General features: G+C 48.5%; 2 protein-coding genes across 5 annotated transcripts in view; one reads left to right on the plus strand and one right to left on the minus strand.

The window, feature by feature from the left end:
• The window catches only part of LOC128331750 (zinc finger protein 501-like), a 39,657-nt gene extending 31,209 nt beyond the window's left edge, over window positions 1-8,448 (plus strand). For all 3 annotated transcript variants that reach the window (XM_053265560.1, XM_053265561.1, XM_053265562.1), the window contains 2 exons: window positions 6,097-6,196; window positions 6,414-8,448. In XM_053265560.1, the coding sequence (XP_053121535.1) occupies window positions 6,097-6,136 (40 nt within the window). In that variant the 3' untranslated portion in view covers window positions 6,137-6,196; window positions 6,414-8,448. The remainder of the gene's footprint in view (window positions 1-6,096; window positions 6,197-6,413) is intronic.
• Window positions 8,449-9,365: 917 nt separating this feature from the next.
• On the minus strand, window positions 9,366-20,268 carry LOC128331735 (tigger transposable element-derived protein 3-like). 2 transcript variants are annotated; one of them, XM_053265532.1, is made up of 3 exons: window positions 20,144-20,268; window positions 16,691-16,828; window positions 9,366-13,748 (listed from the first exon to the last, which is right to left on the minus strand). In XM_053265532.1, the coding sequence occupies exons 2-3, from the start codon at window positions 16,734-16,736 to the stop codon at window positions 11,767-11,769; spliced, it is 2,028 nt and encodes a 675-aa protein (XP_053121507.1). In that variant the 5' UTR covers window positions 16,737-16,828; window positions 20,144-20,268; the 3' UTR covers window positions 9,366-11,766. The 2 variants fall into 2 exon arrangements, with proteins under 2 accessions (XP_053121507.1, XP_053121506.1); XM_053265531.1 differs by lacking the exon at window positions 20,144-20,268 and adding an exon at window positions 19,326-19,690.
• Window positions 20,269-20,417: the final 149 nt, after the last annotated feature.

A 20,417-nucleotide genomic window follows, 5' to 3' on the forward strand; every position in this document is an offset into this window, starting at 1 on the left:
CAGCGCTGTGGTCCGGCACTTTGTCGGGGGTTCCTTTAAGGGTGGGGGAGGGTTTACTTACCCCTCCCTCCGCTTTCGCCCCTCCAGCGCGCGTATTGTATGTAGTAATTGGGGCGGCAGGATACCTCCCTGCCGCCCCATCTCCCTCTTCAGTGCAAAAGGCTTCACGGAGCCTTTTGCGCACGTGCACGTCACACGCGAGCTTCACATCTCCCCGATGTGCGCATGCGTGGCACACGCATGCATGTCGGGGAGATGTGAAGCATGCGCGTGACGTGCGCATGCGCAAAAGGCTCCATGAAGCCTTTTGCACTGAAGAGGGATAAGGAGCGGCAGGGAGATATCCTGCCATCCCAATTACTACATACAATACGTGTGCTGGAGGGGCGAAAGCAGCGGGAGGGGTAAGTAAACCCTCCCCCGCCCTTAAAGGAACCCCCCCATCCGAACCGAACCGGCCAGGTCCAGACCGGTCCGGACAGTCTGGAGGCCTTTAGAATGGCCTCCGGACCGGTCCGGACCCATCCCTAGTAGATAGGCTATACCTCCCTCGCAGCTCAGGTGGAAGAGGAATGCTGCAAGTCCATCAAACAGTAGAGGAGGAGAAAAGAGGCCTTGAAGAATATATCAAGGACAGTGAAGAAGATGCACTTAAAATGGTCAATAACGCAAAACTATTCAGCACCAAAGAAAGAAAGCAGGCCTACAAGAAAGAACAAGTCAAGAACCGAGCAGAAAAATGGAAAAATAAGCCACTGCATGGTCAATATTTGCACAATATAAGTGGAAAATCAGACATCACCAAGACCTGACAATGGCTTAAGAATGGCACTTGAAGAAAGAAATAGAGGGTTTAATACTGGCTGCACAAGAAGGGGCACTAAGAGCGAATACAATAAGAGCAAAAGTAGAAAAATCAACAAACACCAAGTGCCACCTTTTCAAAGCAGCAGATGAAGCAGTGGACCACCTAATCAGCTGTTGTAAAAAGATCGTGCAGACTGACTACAAACAAAGGCATGACAAGGTAGCAGGGATGATACACTGGAACATCTGCAAAAAATACAAGCTACCTGTAGCCAAAAATTGGTGGGACCATAAAATTGAAAAAGTGGTAGAAAATGAAGATGCAAAAATATTATGGGACTTCCGACTATAAACAGACAAACATCTGCCACACAATAAACCAGATATAACTGTAGTCGAGAAGAAAGAAAAACAAGTCAAAATAATCGACATAGCAATACCAGGGCATAGCAGAATAGAAGAAAAAGAAATAGAAAAACATAACAAAATACAAAGATCTACAAATTAAAATTGAAAGGCTGTGGCAGAAGAAGACCAAAATAATCCCAGTGGTAATTGGCGCCCTGGGTGCAATTCCAAAAGACCTTGAAGAGCACCTCAACACCATAGGGGCCACAGAAATCACCATCAGCCAATTACAAAAGGCAACTTTACTGGGAACAGCCTATATTCTATAACAACAGCAACAACATTGACAATAAAATTCAGCCATCCCAGGTCCTTGAGAAGGACTCGATGTCTGGATAAAACAAACCAGTCAAGTCTGACTGTGTAAACAAGAAATAATAATAATAAAAATAATAAGATGCTTTCTGAGCTGTTGAAAAAGATGTCCCTTAGATTAATCTAACGTAGGGTAGTAGCCAACTCTGGCTGGAGCTATTGCTTGTTTCAGAGGCCAACAAGCCCCTCAGACCCACACTGCCATCTCCTCCCCAGATCCTTGCTTGTGGCTCTAGGTTAGGCCTCCTAGGCAGTGGTCCCCTCCCAACATAAGTCCTCCTATCCACATCATCATTATAGAAACGTTGAAATCAAGCTGTCTCCTCTATGACCCTCAAGATACTTATTACAGCCATGCAGCAACTCGCATAGGAATATAGAAAGCTGCCATATACCGAGTCAGACCACTGGTCCATCTAGCTCAGTTTTGTCTGCAGAGACTAGCAGTGGCTTCTCCAAGGTTACAGGTAGGAGAATCTCTCAGCCTTACCTTGAAGATGCTGCCAGGGAGGGAACTTGGAGCCTTCCGCATGTAAATGCTTTTCTCAGAGTGGCCCCATCCCCTAAGAGGAGTATCTTACAGTGCTCACACATGTAGTCTGCCATCCATTTGCAAACCAGGGTGGACCCTGCTTAGCAAAGGGGGCAATTCATGCTTGCTACCACAAGACTAGCTCTCCTCCTCCTCTCAAACTGAGTGGACTTAAAAGCAATTGCCATAAACGACATATTGCAAAGTAATGTTTAAAAAGCTAAGAGGCTTCTCCTGAAATGAATAGGCAGCATGTTTAAAAAGAGCAGAAGGAAGTAGCTTTTTCTTCTCACTGTAACTGGACACCAGGGAAAGTACTCATATCCCTATGGCCCATTGGGATGGAAGAACTGAACAATTAACATGTATAACTAACTCATTAATCACAGATTTAAGCATGCAAAGCATATGCTCTGCCCCCAAGTTACTATGACACAGAATTCTGCTGTTGTCGGAAATAATTATTTCAGGCTTGTTTTGAAATTGTTTAATAGGCTAATGTGGAACGTTGTGTGTTAGCATAAAGTATTCTCACTACAGCTAGAGTAATAGTGGCAGCCTCCTCTGTCCCTGTTCGTTTAGAAAAAAGGGTCCCTTGTTGAATTAAGTGATTGGAACTCACAAAAATTATGCATGATGTAGAGAAAGTGGATAGAGAGACTTTTTTCTCCATCGTTTTACTAGTATTTGGGGACATGGCTACTCATTGAAACTGATTGGCAGTAGATTCAAGAGGACTTATTAAGACAATGCATAATTATTTAATTCTAGAACACAGACATTCCCAGCCTTGGATCCCCCGTTGTCCCCTGCTAACTGAGCCAGCTGGCATCTTAGGAACATAGGAAACTGCCAGATCCTGAGTCAGACCATTGGTCCATCTCACTTAGCAGTATTGTCTTCACAGACTGGCAGCGACTTCTCCAAGGTTGCAGGCAGGAATCTCTCTCAGTCCTCTCTTGGAGATGCTGCCAGGGAGGGAACTCGCTGCCACAAGACCTGCTCTCCTCCCCAACATGAATGCCACTGCACCACCCTTTCCATGCCCACCGGATAGGAAGAATATAGGAAGACAGGAAGCTGCCATATACTGAGTCAGACCATTGGTCCATCTAGCTCAGTATTGCCTATCCAGACTGGCAGCGGCTTCTCCAGACTTTCATGCAGGAGTCTCTCTCAGTCCTATCTTAGGAGAGGAGAGCTGGTCTTGTGGTAGCAAGCCTGACTTGTCCCCATAGCTAAGCAGGGTCTGCCCTGGTTGCATATGAATGGGAGACTTGATATGTGAGCACTGCAAGATATTCCCCTCAGGGGATGAAGCCGCTCTGGGAAGAGCAGAAGGTTTCAAGTTCCCTCCCTGGCTTCTCCAAGATAGGGCTGAAAGAGATTCCTGCCTGCAACCTTGGAGAAGCCGCTGCCAGTCTGTGAAGACAATACTGAGCTTGATAGACCAATGGTCTGACTCAGTATATGGCAGTTTCCTATGTTCCTATGATGCTGCCAGGGAGGGAACTTGGGACCTTCTGCTCTTCCCAGAGCAGCTTCCTCCCCTGAGGAGAATATCTTACAGTACTGACACTTCTGGTCTCCCACTCAAATGCAACCATGGCAGACCCTGCTTAGCTAAGGGGACAAGTCATGCTTACTGTTCAACCCTAGCCCAACATCCCTCCAGTGGCTTTTGCTGGTGTCATAGGAACATAGGAAGCCTCCATATACCAAGTCAGACTCTTGGTCTATCTAGCTCAGTATTGTCTTCAGAGACTGGCAGCGGCTTCTCCAAGGTTGCAGGCAGGAGTCTCTCTCAGCCCTTTCTTGGAGAAGCCAGGGAAGGAACTTGAAACCTTCTGCTCTTCCCAGAGCGGCTCCATTCTCTGAGGGAAATATCTGACAGTGCTCTCATGTGGTCTCCCATTCAAATGCAACCAGGGCAGACCTTGTGCAGCCAGTGTCAACCTTGTGTTTCTTTTGAGTCTGTGAGACCTTTGGGGAAAGAAAACCATTTTCTCATTGTTATTTTTCTGTGTAACCCACTTTGACACCTTTTTGTTGAAAAGCAGTATGTAACAACAACAAATATTTATATACCATTTTTAACAAAAGTGTCCAAAGCAGTTTACATAGATAAATAATAAACAAATAAGTAGTAGTAAATAATAACAATTGTTGACTACAACTGTCAACATCCCCAGCTATAATGAGAAAAGGCACATTAAGGGGGGGGGGGAATCAAAAGTAACCCTAAAAGTTCTTTTGAAATATTTTTAATGTGAATCTATTATGTTTTAAAATTAAGAGTTGTTAGCTTTGAATAGGTCTTTTATTCAAGCAGTGAGTTTAATGCCTTTCATGAGAATAATTTGTTGACTCAAGAGAATACTATCTTGATCAAATGTCTTCAGCATATCACCCCTATTAAGACTCAGTATGAAAAAGTAGTGAGTGAACTGAAAGCTAAAATCAAGTATGGATCTTTTTTTTTTAATGGCAACCCAACACATTGATGCAACAACACACATTTTGAGTACTACGTTGCGACAGGTTGTGGTATAACAGAGAGATATCATCAAGAGCCTCATCAGCAAGCAAAAAGATATGTGGGTTGGACTCCTGGCCAGCCAGCTGTGTCACAGAAATCCAGCCACCCCTTGATAAAGAGGGTAAGACGAAGAGTACGAGCCATGGAGACTCTTGGCAAGGAAGCTGTATAACAAGGACCAGACGTTTCAGACTGAAAAGGCTGGTTTGATTTCTGATGCTGAGCTTAGGTTCTGATCTCCTCTGAAGTGCTGGTGAGAGGGGACAGTGGGCTTTCTTGTTGCTGTAGAGGTGGCCAGCTCACCCAGTCTCCATGATGCTAAGAACTGGGCCTATTCCTTCTTTTAAAAACCAACCAACCAACCAACCAACCAACCAACAAAAACTCAGCCTCCATGTTTACCCTAAAATCAGGAAGGTTGGCTGGGCTTTCTTGATTTTATTACACTCCAGCTCTTTTATGCAGTGTCTCTTTTATGAATATGTAGAGCAGGCCTGCTCAACTTTGGCCCTCCCTAGCTGTTTTTGGACTACAACTCCCATAATCCCCAGACAGTGGCCAATAGCCAAGGATTATGGGAGCAGAGTAGACCAACATCTGCCGGAGGGCAGGAGTTGAGCAAGCCTGGGATAGGGCCACATTGATCCCAGAGCAAGTAATTTGCGGTAGGTGCAAAGGTGTGTTCTCGTTTGTTTTAAAATATTACAACATTGTGATTCTGCATCATATGTTGATAAGTGGAGGGGAAAGTAAAATGAACTTTATTATACCCCCATACTGATGATGATCTGATTTTCTGTAGTCACTGTAAACTGGAATTAACGAGTATCGTTCAAAACCGCACAGCAGTGCAACTTTCAGTGGGCAAAGTTTTCTAAACATAAAGTTTTACTTAAGGAGTTCAGTTGTAATGCATTATTTAATTATTTATTCACCCATGCTAGATCACTGTGGCTCATCTATAAACTTTTTAATGTTTTAATTCCTGTGTTTAATTTGAGGAGAGCTGGTCTAGGGGTAGTGAACATGACTTGTCCCCATCCCCAGCTAAGCAGGGTCTACCTTGGTTGCATTTGAATGGGAGACTACATGCGTGAGCACTGTAAATATTCCCCTCTTAGGGGATGGAGCCGCTCTGGGAAAAGCAGAGGGTTCCAAGTTCCCTCCCTGGCAGCATCTCCAAGATAGGACAAGATTTTATTTTTTTAAATAGGACAAGATTTTTTAATTGAACCAAAATAGGGCTGAGAGAGATTCCTGCCTGCAACCTTGGAGAAGCCGCTGCCAGTCTGTTAAGACAATACTGAACTACATAGAGCAATAGTCTGACTCAGTATATGGCAGCTTCCTAGCCTATGTGTCACGTTTGTTGTAAAATGTCCAGAGATGTGAATTTGGAGCAGTATAGAAATATGTTTGCTTGCTTAGCAAATAAATAAATAAATAAATAACGACTGCTGCCACACCCATTAATGCTTACTCTCTTCATTAACAGGTTTAGTGGGTACAAAACCACGGCTTATTTCCTGACTTGAGCAAGGGAAGGAGCCCCATGAAGAGGAGAAGGAACGAATCCCCTCCATGTGCCGCCTTGGGTAAGTAACTGGTGAGCCAGAGAAATGGCCAGTATGCAGCCAGCTGAGTGCTACCTGTGGGTCTTTATGAGGAGGGATATTGGCAATGAGGGCTTAGCAGCTTTGCCTCAGTTAATACTATGTTTGTGGTGCTTAACTGGACCCTTTTGCATGCATCAGTGCAATAAAATGCTACTTTAATGTGGTTATCTTGTATCCCCCTTTCTCCCTGTTCCAGGAGCCAGAGAAGGAACCAGAGAGGAAATAGCCCATAGAAACCTGGAAACTGGAGGGATCTACTCCAGAAACTGAAAAATGACCTGCAAAGTGAAAAATGATCCTGAGTCAGTGAAGTGTCAGAAACCAGAGAAACTATTCAGAGAATACTTCAGAGAAACTACTCCTGCTGTAGGCTCCCAGTGGCATCTGGTGGGCTAATGTGTGAAACAGGAAGCTGGACTAGATGGGCCTCCTTGGGCCTGATCCAGCAGGGCTGCTGTTATGCACATATTGTGGGGAAGCTTTCAACTTGAGGCAAAATCTGACAATTCACACCAGAATCCACACAGAAAAATGGGAAAGATCCTACAAGTGCCATGTGGGGAAATCTGCAGGCCTAGGGAGCACTTATGAGCGAACCCATACGGGAGAGACGCCCTTTCAGTGCAAGAACTGTGGGAAACAGTTCAGCCAGAAGGCAAATCTCTGCACACACTCCATCGTCCACTCGGGGGAAAAGCCCTTCAGGTGTCCCGAGTGTGGGAAAAGGGTCAGCCAGAGAGTGTACCTCTCTCTGCACCAGAAACACCACACAGGAGAGAAGCTATATGAATACTGAGTGTGGGGAAAGTTTTATTACAAAGAGAGTCCTCGGGAACCACCAGAAAATCCACTTGGGTCCTTACCCCTGTGCTGATTGTGGGAAAACATTCCAGTCCCAGGTAGGCCTGAAGGACCATCAGAGGCTTCACACTGGAGAAGCCCTTTGTGTGCACCAAATGTGGGGAATGCCACACTGATATACTCAGAAAACCAATTTCATACTGAGAGGTTTAAAACACACTATATGATAAGAACTTAATTAAAGGTTATCTCTGGAATTTCCTCTCTAGCCCCAACTGTTATCTCTGAGACTTCCTCTGTAGCTCAACCATTATCATCGGAATCTCCTCAGCAATTTCTATTGTTATTATTTACCTACAAGTGAGATAATGTAATCATCATGTAATTACTTGCCTACATGATCTGTAAAGTATAAAAGTCTGTTGTAAATGATGCTCGGGGTTCTGGAATTTAGGCAATAGCCGACCAGAACCTTTGCTTCTGCAGAGCAAATAAAGCCTTTTAAAACTTCTCTGCTGGTGATGTTCTTTGGCTCGCTGACCCAGTAAAAGAACCATTTGGATGGTATAGCAACACCAGCAGTTCTCACTGAAGTACCACCACCAGAGATTCCACCTGCAAGAGCAGCTCTACCAGTGCAGTTACTGTGACAAAACGTTCTGGCAGAAGGCCACACTTAAGTCTCACCAGACCATCCACAGTGCGAGTGACCATATACCTGCACCGAGTGTGGGAGCAGCGTCCGTTGCAGGAACCCACTCAACAAGCACTTGAGAGTTCATATGACGGGGAGAAACCTTCCTCTTGCTCTGAATGTGGGAGCAAGTTTCCCCCCAAATGCAGCCTCCGGTCCCATCAGCAAATTCACATGGGGAAAGCCCTTCCAATGCAGTTACTGCGGGAAATGCTACAGGCAGGACAGGCTGCATCAGAGGCATGAGCAAGTCCATACAGAGCGACGGCCAGAGTTCAGCAAGTGTGGGAAGAGGCTACGGACTGATAGTGAGCTCATGACACACCAGAGAGCCCACGCAGGGGAGAAGCCCTTTCACTGTCCCCGTTGAGAGAAGAGTTATCACTGAGAAAATCTGGGCAAGCACATGAAACAACCGTGCAAGGAATAAACAACTACCTTCAGGAAACACTGTGCAAAATACTCTTTAAACTGAGAGCTCATCATCCACGCTTTCCTGCCTGTGCATCCCTGTCCTGAAGCTGGACCCCTGCTGAGATAGAAAGATGTATTAAGGTGGGGAAGCCGTTTTTCGGCTGCTTTGAATCCAATAGTTTTGCAAGTTGAGGATTTCTAAAAGTTCCACATTAACTTTCTATGGAGGTACCTAACATGTAAGTTACGTATGTTTGTAATGTAACAGTGTGGAAGGTTCCAAGAATGTGAATTAAAATATTTCCATACCTATAATCCCTGACCTAAATTGTCTATAATTTTTTTATTTTAAACCATCTTGCATTTTTTCTGGAAGACATTCAGGTTCAGATGTGCACAGATCCTTGAAAGTGCCTTTTTGCGTGTGCCTTTGGATTCATTGAGAGAACTGTGAGAACACCTATCAGTCATTGTTATCCTGATGTCCAGAGGGAATGGATTGGTCTCTCTGGTAACTTATTTCATTATGTATTAGTTACATTTCTGTCCTGCCATTCCGTTAAGGAGCTCTGTGTGGGTTACAAGCTTCTCTCCTCTCCCACCCCATTTATCCCCCCACTTAGGTTTGCTTGCTGAAGACATGACCCTGCTGGCAGTGCGTGCACACACTCACTCACAAGTTTTTTGATGTCCACTCAGTTAATTTTTAGAAACTGCTCAGGTTGAATCAGGAAGGCCCCACTCTGAATGCATGTGCACATGTAATGCCTTGCTACTGCTGCCCAGAACAAAATTCTTTCTGCACACAGATGAAAAAATGTAGAGAGAACACTGCCTGCTAGGTTTTTCTAGGTCTCTGGTCCACTCATTTAGCTTGCCTACGAGCCACATACCACTTGCACTGATCCCACACTGATCTCCATGGTAGTCTGGAGACTACCAGACTAAATCTATCCCAAAAATGACATCTGTGTAATTAGTAATCTGAATCACTGAAGAAATATTTTTGCTTTTTAATGTACTTTGCAACTTCACATCTAAATCTAGATGTTATTTTTATACCTGTTGGAACAGGTCCTGCCTTGTTTCTCCTGAGGAATTTATTTTTTGCCTCTGCTGTATTTAAGTTTATCTTTCTGTAAGATAAATACACCAAATGTAACACTCTTCATGAAGCTGTAATTGTTGTGCTCCAGTAGCTTTTCCATTTGAAAATAAACATCAACATAACATTCTATGTAGGCATAGACATTTTAACAATTTATTGGTAGTTGAGAGGCTTATATCTATATGAGATATATAGATATGAGATCCATGAATGAGATCGCGGACATTGGATTAGTCAGAGATTCCAATAAAGACCAAGAAAATGTTTTAAATTAGCTTGAGAACCCTTCGTCATAAACACTTTCCACTCTGTGTGGAAACCATGAGATTCCTGTTGTCCTCCATATAGACAGCTTTTCTCAGATATTCTTGGTTCTTCTACACGATCCATTTTGTAGTGTTCGTCCATGTTGGTACCACTGGCTTCCACAGGGCCAGCACAAGACAGAAGAGTCATGTTAGAACTGGATCCCATCTGTTGGCAATGGTGCAGAACAATCGTATGAAGTCACCTGCTTTTGAGTGAGACCATTGGTCCATTTGTCTCCATACTGTATCTGCTGACGGAGAGTGGTTCTCCAAGGTTTCAGGCAGAAATGAGTTTCTTCCAGCTCTTCCCAGAAATGCTAGGGATTGGTCTCCATGTAAATCACGTGCCTTACCACCAACATATGGCCCCTCCTTTGTGCCAACACCTATATAGTGCCCTACATCCAAATGAATGCAGCACTTGCTGAAGTTCAATTTCCCATTGCACAGGGGGAGGGAGTTTTCAGCAATCCTCCCTTCCCTCCACAGCCCCTTGTCTCTCCTGGAAAAATGTCCCTGGAGGTCCCACAACCCTCAGGGATGTATTTGCAGAGGAGATGGGGTTGCAGTGGGAAGGGGGGATGCCAAAAACCAGCCCCGCCCCCCTGTGCAGGCAGAACATATTTCCATGAGTGCAGCATGAGTTTGGATGTAGGTCATGGCACAAGCAAAATATCACAGGTAGGAGGCTTGGATGGACCTGCCCTAAAGGGCTTGCAATCTACAAATGGTCTTGGCCACTAGTGCAAGCAGTTGCAGTATCAGGAGCAGAGAGAGCAACGGTGGCCATAGATGTTTCCAGACGGGAAAGGCTGGTTCTTGCCCTGGGGACTCCATGACCCCTTTTCTGGGCAAACTGCAGAGGAGCCCCTTCATCCAATTTCTGCTGTCATCCTGCAGTCCCCACTGAGCCTTGTATCAATAGCCCTCACAATAGCAGGTCTTGTGGTAGCAAACATGAATTGTCCCCTTTGCTAAGTAGGGCCTGCCTTGTTTGCATTTGAATGGGAGACACCATGCATGAGCACTGTAAGACAGGGTTTCTCAACCCTGGGCTCCTAGATGTTGATGGACTACAACTCCCATCATCCCCAGCCACAATGGACATGGCTGGGGGTGATGGGAGTCGTAGTCCATCAACATCTGGTGACCCAAGGTTAGAAAGCCCTGCTGTAAGATATTCTCCTTAGGGGATGGAACCACTCTGGGAAGAGCACCTGCATGCAGAAGGTTCCACATTCCCTCCCTGGCAGCATCTCCAGATAGTGCTGAGAGAAACACCTGCCTGCAACCTTGGAGAAGCCCCTGCCAACCTGTGTGGACAATACTAGATGGACCAATGGTCTGGCTCAGTATATGGCAGCTTCCTATGCACCTCCCTGCCCCTGCTGCAGGTTCTGGCTTCTCTCTCTCTCTCTCCTTATTCTTCTCCATAATGTCCTTAGCACGAGGGGTCACAACATTCCTTACAAGAATCCCTCTAATTTAAGGAAGAAATCCTTGAGCCTTCGCACCCAGTGCCACCTCCTTCTGTCCAGGAATGAGCTTCAGTGCTAGAGAGGAGGTAGCAATAAAAGCCTGTGCTGATGATGACAAGATATGAATCCATGGCTTTTAAACTGGAGGAAACCACTCGTGCTGGAGGCAGAGAGCATGGGTGTGAGCCCTTGACCCATTGCCAAGGGGCAGGGAAGATGAAGGCAAGTGGGGTGAAGGCAAAGCACCCGTCTCCTCAGAGAACCACTGCCTTGGGGAGTTCAAGGGTGGTGGCTTCCTAGCAAATGTGTCTCCCGCAGATATGTTCTCAGCCACAAGTCTTCCAACAGGGAAAACCCTGGGTGATTCTGAAAGGCATCTAGGACTCTCCTGCGTTAGCAGTTTCCCAGAGTGCGGCTGGTCAGAAGGGGAGGCTCTCTGTATAAGCTGGAGTGCAAAAAGACCCCATCAGTTATTCCTCTCTCCCCACAGGTCTTTCAGAGGAGCTGCATCGAGCTCTCGTACAATTCAGTGCTTCTTACCTGCAAACTACCAATTTCGGGGGGGGACGGGGTGGTGGTGGTGGGGGAAGAGGCAAAGACCATTCTCAGGATTAATTTCCAAAACTACTTGGTCACTGTCCAGACTAAACACATCAAATTGCCCAAAAGGCCTCTGTGGATTCATAGGAACATACATAAAAGTGAGGACATGTACGAAGAGCTAGATTTCAAGTTATGGCTTTGAGTCATTCTTTGTTCCAGGCTCGTAATGCTTGCATATTAGCCAGAGACATCCCATGGACCATGTCTTCCAGCTTGTAGAACAACTGGAACATGGTCGGCGACACCGAGTGGCACTCAAAATAGCGCCTAAGTTTGGCCAGACTCTCCATGACTTCTGTCTTCGAGGGACAGGTCAGCAAAGGCAGATCCTCCGCCTTCTCTTCATCCTCTGCTGTTCCGCATGTTGGTTCTGGACACTCTTTGACCATCTCAGCAGCTTCTTCCTGGTCCCCAAAGCACTCCAGCCCTTCATCCACCAACACAAACTGCTCAAACTGCTTTTGGTTCATGAACCCTAGTGCCTGGACCACATCCACAGGAGGAGCCAGGATGCGGGGACTGAGGCCAAAGCCAGCTGCTCGGAAGCAGTTAGTGATCGTCTGTGGGCAAACCTCTGACCAGGCCTGGGCTATCATATGGACAGCATCCAAAAGCGTCAGGTGCTTAGATAGTTTGCCTGTTGATGCGGAGGCTTGACTGTCAAGCACCACAAGGAGGCGGGTTAGCATCCTCCTCCGGTAATGGCATTTAAAATTCTGGATAACCCCTTGCTCAAGGGGATGGGTCTGGGGAGAGCTAGGAGGCACGAAAACCATCTTGATGTTGGAGAGCTCCATGTAGGGATGCACAGCACACTGGACTAAGAAGAGCACCACCGTCCTCTGCTTGTGCTGCATGTCTTCGTTGAACTTCTGGAGCCACTCGGTAAAGATGGCTGTTGTCATCCAAGCCTTGCTGTGGGCTCGGTAGCTCACCGGCAGCTCTTCCACATCGACCCCTTGGAAGCCAAATGGCTTTTCTTTCTTGCCGACAATCAGGGTATCCCTTTTGTCGGAAGCATCCAAGTTGGTGCAGAGCAAGACGGTCAACTGGTCCTTGGCTTCCTCTCTGTTCTCCACAGCCAGATCTTCTGGGGTTGCCCTAAATAAGATGCCAGCCTCGCCACAAGCGTAGATGTTGAAGGGGTCATACTTGCTGAGGATACAAGGCAGGACTGTGCTTTCCCACGGCTCTTCCTCCAGTTGCTCATCACCATTCTGTTTCTCGGTGAGAGGCCTTTCAAGTGGTCCTTTCTGCCTGGCTTTGAAACCCGTTGACCAGCCCAGGCCGGCATCCCATTCTGGCTTCCCTAGTGCCTCTGAAAGGCTTTTGGCCTTGTCTTGTAGAAGCATCCCATTGGGAGAGACACTGGACACACAGCTTCGCTCAAACCACTGCAAGAGGGCTGTGTTGCTGGCCACACCCTTCTCTTCCAACTTGCGCTTGCGTCCTGGGTTGGCATTCTTGCACCACTCAGCGAGGATACGCTCCTTGTTCTTGATGATGCGGCAGATCTGGGGCTGGGAGACTCCAAACCTTTTTGCTAGTTCACTCTGGGAGACCTTGGGCCCCTCCAGCATCTCCAGCACCCGGACCTTCTCCTGCAGGGATAGCTCCTTCCGCTCTTTCCTTTGCACTACAGTCTCATTTGGAAGGGGCAGGCTTCTCCTCCTGCACCCAGAGTGACTATAGGAATTCCCTGCGGGGCACACGGCCTGGTGTGTGGGGAGGCCAACGTGCTCTGTGAAGCTTCTTCCGCAGTCACTGCAGATGTACGAACATTGCCTGGCATGGTTCAGCTGGTGCTTTTCTAACTCTGTCTTTTGGCCAAAGTTCTTCCCACACTCCAGGCACCAATGTGGCAGATCTCCCATCTGGGACCTGCAGATCGCAAAGGCAGGGGTCCTGGGACCATGCCCCATTCTGTGCTCCATCAGCAGTCTCTTGTCGCTGGCTGGCCCAGAGGCAGGCTGCTGCGGGTCTAAGGGGTTCTTCCCAGATATGGAATGGGGGAGTCCGTTCTCGCCAGCCTTTCCAGGCAACTTCTGGGTAGTTGCTTCCTGCCTGCTGAGATGCATCTCCATGTCTTCCTCCTCCTTAACTCTTTTTGAACGTGGATCCTCTCCTGGAAAAAGAAAATTAGGGGGGGTTAAGGAAGAGGCCAGCTGAAGGGTAATTCGCTTGTGCACAGGCTTCCATGACCTCTAAAAGGGTCCAGGGTTCAAGATCCATGAAATACTCTGTCAGACCTCCAGCTTAATTCAGGCTGGGGAATCACACCAATGGACAGAACTCAGAATTTATGCCTGAGATGCTGAGATGAAAGATTGTAAAAAGATAAGCAGTACTTTTGCAGGCTGGATAGTAATGGGAGGAGAGCTGGTCTTGTGGTAGCCAGCACAAGCCAGGAGTTGTCCCCTTTGCTAAGCAGGGCCCACCCTGGTTTGCATTTGGATGCAAGACTACATGTGAGCATTGTAAGAAATTCCTCTTAGGGGATAATGGGGCCGTAGCTCAGTGGAAGAGCGTTGCATGCAGAAGGTCCCAGGTTCCCTCCCTGGCAGCAACTCCAGATAGTGCTAAGAGAGATTCCTGCCTAGAACCTTGGAGAAGCTGCTGCCAATCTGTGTAGACAATACTGAGCTAGATGGACCCAGGGTCTGACTCAGTAGAGGGCAGCTTCTAACTACTCTATGTTCCTGTGTTCCTATTACTGAGACTTGTTGCGTACCGTTTCATTTCATTACAAATATGTAATGTTTAAGGACTAGTTACATGAATAGGTCGTATATGCATTTACCCATTCTTACTTATGCAACCAGGATAGGCTTGACTTGGGGCAAAGGGGTTACTGCTTCTTCCCAGGTTACTTGAAATAACTTGCTCTGGTTTGACTTGATTCAGCATTGATTCCTTACGTGTGACTCTGTAGAATCTTGGAAATGTTCCGCTAGGAGGGTCTGGGTCCTTGGGGCCTAGGATTGCCATCTTTTCCCACCAGTATTGCTCCTGTGCTTTGACAGAGCCTTACACACACTATTTAGCAGGGCAAGTTTTTTTCATACATATCTCCATGCCAGTAAAATTCTGCCTGGTAAGTTTCTACCTGTCAAGCTCGTAGCGGACTGTAACAGAGCGGAAACGGAGGCTTGCTAAGCTTATTGAACAACGTTACTAAGGTTTATGACTAAACTATTACTAAATTAACAGTCCTACTCTGAGCGAAAGATCATCTGAACAGGAAAAATAACAGTCTCCGGCATCCAGTAAGAATACAAACTGACCAATAAGTCTACAGAACTGATGACTGAACGTTATAAACGGTACCTGCAAGCCTATACACAGATCTCCATACATCAGTGACAAGAACAAAGACATTGTCTATACACATAAATCCCCAAAAAGCTGTTAAAGGGGAAAACCATGCAGTGGTGGTTCAGGAACAAAGACAAAGAGACCCTCTTTCATGTCATCTTATGGCAACCCCAGTTATCTTAGGGTGCTTGCTCTCTGCTCCTTTCTGCCACCACCATATGAAAATGATACTCCTGCAAATATGTGTTTTAATTGTATCCCACTTTTCCCTGCAAACCATTGTAAGGCAGCTTACAATGCACCACACACATTAATATGAGAAAAATAATAATTACAAGAATCAAAACCAAGCAACAGAATCAAGTAATAACTTCAGCAGCAACAGACCTCAGCCCAAGTCAAAAGCCCCGCAGAGCCAGCTCTCCCTTAGCTATTTTATATTTGTGACTGATTGAGTCCCCAGATGTTGTTGGACTATAGCTCCTATCATCTCTAGCCATTGTGACTGGATGATGGGAGTTGTAGTCCAACAACATCTGGGGACCCAAGTCGGAGAACTACAGCTTTTAAGCTTTGTTTGCTGCTTTTCTGACAAACCCTTAAGCTAGCTTACATCCCCACACAACATAATCTATCATTTTTTTAAAAAGCATAAATCAAAATAAAACATAGGAAACAAGCATCCAATTACCATCAGCAAGCTACCCAGCAAAAACTACACGCTACTCCAAATCTGCTGATACAACTGAATCTTCGCTACTCTGCAAAGCAGATGGAGAAAAATGAATGCCCTGAGCTGGGTCGTTCCTTTTTTACAGAGCCTTACAGAGAATGTTTTGCTCCACATGCCCAGTGAGCTTCCCTTTTGGGTCTGTTCTCACAATCAGGGTTAGAGTAGCAGAGCCTCCTCCTGCCCTGATTTGGGAGCCAGCCACCCTCCTGACTGTCTATCATGAGAATTCTCCAGTCAAGGTAGGAAGAGGGGAAGAGGCTCATCTGTGAATGGGGGATGGAGGCGGGAGCTGGGAGGTAGGGATGTGCACAGAACCGGTTTGGAGGCCCTTTATGGGGTTCCACCGGTTTGAAGGCGGGAGGGGGCGTACCTTTAAGGGCAGGGGAGGGTGCCCTTACCCCTCCCGCCACATTTCCCCCACCGGCGCTCCATTGTAAAAGTCCCTGTCGGGGAGGCAGCATACCTCCTTGTCGCCCCAGTGTCCTCCTCAGCCGGAAGTCAATAGAAATATCCGGTGCGCATGTGCGTGCATGTACCCGGTGTGCACATGTGCACCGGGTACTTCCGTTAACTTCCAGCCGAGGAGGACACCGGGGCGGCAGGGAGGTATGCTGCCTCCCCGACAGGGACTTCTACAATGGAGCGCCGGTGGGGGAAATGTGGCGGGAGGGGTAAGGGCACCCTCCCCCGCCCCTAAAGGTATGCCTCCCACCGCCTTCAAACCACCCTCCACCAGATCCATGCCTACCGGGAGGCGTGGAAAGCACTTTTCCTCCACCCCCATTCTCGACTCATTCTGACTCTCTTTGGCCAGGTTTCCAAAGCAGTTTCAGCAAACTGGGAGCATGAAAGGCAATTTGTTGTCCAAACTCACAATATGGCATTGCTTCGTATCTCCCTTCATGTTGCCAGGCCCCAATGCTAACCAATGAAATAGAAGCACTTTAATTTTTTTTTTTTAAAGCAATACTGAGTGACCTTTACAATCCGTGCAGACAGACCATGACAGACAAACTTACCTTGGAAAGTTTGGTTGTCTCCATCCAGGTTCTTCTCCTTCATCATCCCCACCCGACGGGGTGCTCCTGAGGATCTTCTCAAGTCCTTCACTCCTTCCTGGTGGAATATGCCAAGATGTCTTCAAACACCACTGGAAACTGCAAACAGAGGTATGACCCATTCAGTACTCTTTGCTGCAATCTGTCACCCCCAGTTCTCAGCTGTGCAGAGGAAGAAAGAAACTGGGCAAGTGTTTACACGGCTTGGGACTACAATATTGGAAGGCCTGCCTTTTCCTGCATGAGCCTGCCCACTTAATACAGTCGTCATCCATGGCCTCGCTATTCATCTCATTGTCACGTGACATGGGACAGGGCCTTTTCAGCAGTGGCCCTTCCGATTTTGGAATCCCCTTTTCTGGGAGACCCGGTTGCCTGCTTTTGCCACTGACATCTATGCAGGTGGTTAAAACTTACTTGTTCTGCTGTGTTTTTAGTTGGAACATTTTGGTTTGGTTTTGGAATCGGATTTGCTGCTTTTGTTTTTACCTGTTTTATTTATTTTGCCGTTTATAATTATATTGTAAAATTTGTTTTTAAAAACAAAAAGTTGGACTGAAGCATGGGGCACAAGTATTTGGAATAAGTAAATAAGTGGATGCACAGTGGACTACAGCTAGAAGAAGGGAAACAGCGACATATGACTAGAATAGCACAGCTGGCCTTTGTTATAAGAACATCAGAACAGCCCTGCTGGATCAGGCCCAAGGAGGCCCATCTAGTCCAGCATCCTCTTTCGCACAGTGGCCCACCAGATGCCTCTGAGAAGCCTACAGGTAGGAGTTGAGGGCATGCCCTCCCTCCTGCTGTTACTCCCCTGAAAATGGGATTCAGAAGCATCCTGCCTGAGGCTGGAGGGGGCCCACAGCCCTCCGACTATTAGCCGATGATAGACCTCTCCTCCATGAAGTTGTCCAAACCCCTCTTCAAGTCATCCAGGTGGTTGGCTGTCACCACATCTTGTGCCAGAGAATTCCACAAGTTGATTATGCGTTGTGTGAAAAAGTACTTCCGTTTGTTGGTCTCAGATTTCCAGGCCATCAATTTCATGGGATGACTCCTGGTTCTAGTGTTATGGGAGAGGGAGAAGAATTTCTCTCTCTCCACTTTCTCCACACCATGCATGCTTTTATAGACCTCTATCATGTCTCCCCACAGTTGTCTTTTTTCTAAAGACGCCTGCGTACCGAAGGACCAACGCATGTTTGTCAAAATGATGTCTAGTTTCTGTGAGAGGGGTATTCCATGGGGTAGGTTTCCAGGGATGCAGCGTAGAATGCACCCAACAAGAGCTGCTGTGCGTGTGTGAATGTCCTGCCCAACATTGCATGTGAATGCTGGCAGGTGAGCAAGAATGCCTTGTGGGTCAACATTTGGCCCTCAGGACCACATGGGGATCAGCCCTGCCTCATGGAATTGTAGGGCTGGGTGCCCCCTCTGACCCCTTTTCCCACCAGGGCCATAAGTCAAGTTATTTCTTGCAGATCCTAGTCATGGATCTAAGTAAACCAGTTGTTTGCAAGGCAAATCCAGACTAATTTACTGAATAGCACTTCAAAGGGAGTAGTCTGAAGAATTTCTTAATCTCAATAGGTCTTCCTTTAGGCATTTTAGCCAGGATGTCATTTTCAGATGTTGAAAACAGGTTTGAGGGAGTGTCTGTGTGTTCTTTGAGGGAAGGAATGGAAAGATTCTTATAGCAGTGCTCAGACTGTGGAGAAAGGTTGGGGAACTCTTAATGAACTCCACTGGAGTCATCTCCTAACACTGCAACGCTAGTCAGATAATGGCTTCCCTGTAGACTTCTAAAAACAGTAGCTGGATTGGGGTGGCACGTAAGGTAAGGAGACCAGGCCCCCTCTGCCCCCCCCCCCAATTCAAGCATTGCTTATTCTACTGGTTAACTGACCCATTGCCTAATTCCTGACATTGGTGGTGCTGGAGTTGAAGCGTGCCTGAAAGAAACACCCAGAGGCTCCCTCCCCAGTCCCATATATGTGGCTGGGTTGTTGTTATTAGGTGCTGAGCAGCACTCTGCATGTGCCCAGAGCCACTCTCTTCTCTTCTTCCTCTTCTACTACTACCACCAACACCACGATGATGATGACGTCCTATGCTGGAAACCGGAGAGAGGTTCCAGGACAAAACTCATAGGGACCTAGGAAGGATGCTGCCTTCTGCTGAGTCAGAGCTTTCCATCCCTCTAGCTCAGGATTGTCTACCCAGACTGCCAGCGGCTTCTCCAAGGTTGCAGGCAGGAGTCTCTCTCTGCCTTATCTTGGAGATGCTGCCAGGGAGGGAACTTGGAACCTTCAGCATGCAAGCAAGCAGGTGCTCATCCCAGAGCGGCCCCCTCCCATAAGGGGGGCAGAATATCTTACAGTGCTCACACATTCAGGTCTCCCCTTCAAATGCAAACCAGGGTGGACCCTGCTCAGCAAAGAGGACAAGTCACCCCGGCTCCCCCAAGACCAGCTCTCCTCCTCCTCCTCCTCCCAGCTCGGCCAAGCTCCCCGCCTCCAAGGAGCACCGGGCGACCCAACTCCACAGGCAGGCAGCCGTGCCAGGCAGACACCCTCTGACCCTGCCGCCTTACCCGAGCCTGGATCCAGCTGGGCATCCTCCTTTGGGCGGATCCTCCGGTGCTGGGACGAGGGGGCGGCGGCGGCTGGGGGGGGGCCTTGGGTCACTCGCCGGCTGAGCCGCCTCCTCGCGGCGCCCCTGCCCAGGTGGCACCACCCGCAGCCGCGGCGGGGAAAGCCGGAGAGGGACGGGGGGGGACGGAAGCAGAGCCGGAGGAGGGACGCAGGAGCAGGCTGCCTGCCGGTCGCGGGGGCCAAGCGGCTTCTGGCGCGCGCAGAGGCCAGGAGTGCGTGGCGGCGCGCGGCTGCCGTCCAGGGGCCTGCGCGCAGCTGCGGGGAAGCTCGCCTCCTGCCTTCTTCTCCCCCGCGCGCGAGCGCGCCTCCAGCCAGCGCCGCGCCCCCGCCCCCGCCCCCCGTCCCATTCTCGGCGGCCCGCTCTATGTCCACCGCGCCAATTGGTGCTGGCAGCGGCCGCGCCGCCGCTGCTCGGGGTCTCTTCCCTGCCTGGATTGGACGGGGAGCCCTCCAATGGGCAGGGCGCCGGGAGACAATGGCTTCTTGCGCCGCAGCGCGTCCCGGGGGAGCCGCCCGGCCTGGCAGCGCCGCCGCTATTGGCTGGCCAGCAGGAGGTCAGCAGGCGGGAGGAGGGGGGCAGGCGCCCCCGCCCGGCCAGGGATGGATGGCGAGCGCGCAGGGAGGCCCTGGGTGGAGCAGGCGCGCGCGGAGACGTCCCCTCCAGCCCGGGCTCTCTCGGGGAGGCAGCAGCGCGCTGCGCGCACCTGCCTCTTGCCGAGCTCCTCCAGCAGCGCCCAGAAGCAGGAAGGAAATGTACCTCCTCGCCGCGGCGCCTCTGACCCGCCTGTGCACAATATCCATGGAAGCAGCGCCGTCTCCAGTGTGTCCTGTGTGTGCGGTCACGGTGGAGGTCCCCTGCTATCATCACAGCAGGCAACACAACCAGCTCGCCCTTCTGCCTGCGCCGTGTGCAATGATGGGGAGAGCTGGTCTGGCGCCGGCCGGCGGCAAGCATGCATCGCCCCCTTTGCTAAGCAGGGGCCTCCTTGGTTTGCATTTGGATGGGAGACTACATGTGTGAGCCCTGTGAG

Source organism: Hemicordylus capensis, chromosome 6, assembly GCF_027244095.1.
Source record: "Hemicordylus capensis ecotype Gifberg chromosome 6, rHemCap1.1.pri, whole genome shotgun sequence".
Lineage (NCBI taxonomy): Eukaryota > Metazoa > Chordata > Lepidosauria > Squamata > Cordylidae > Hemicordylus > Hemicordylus capensis.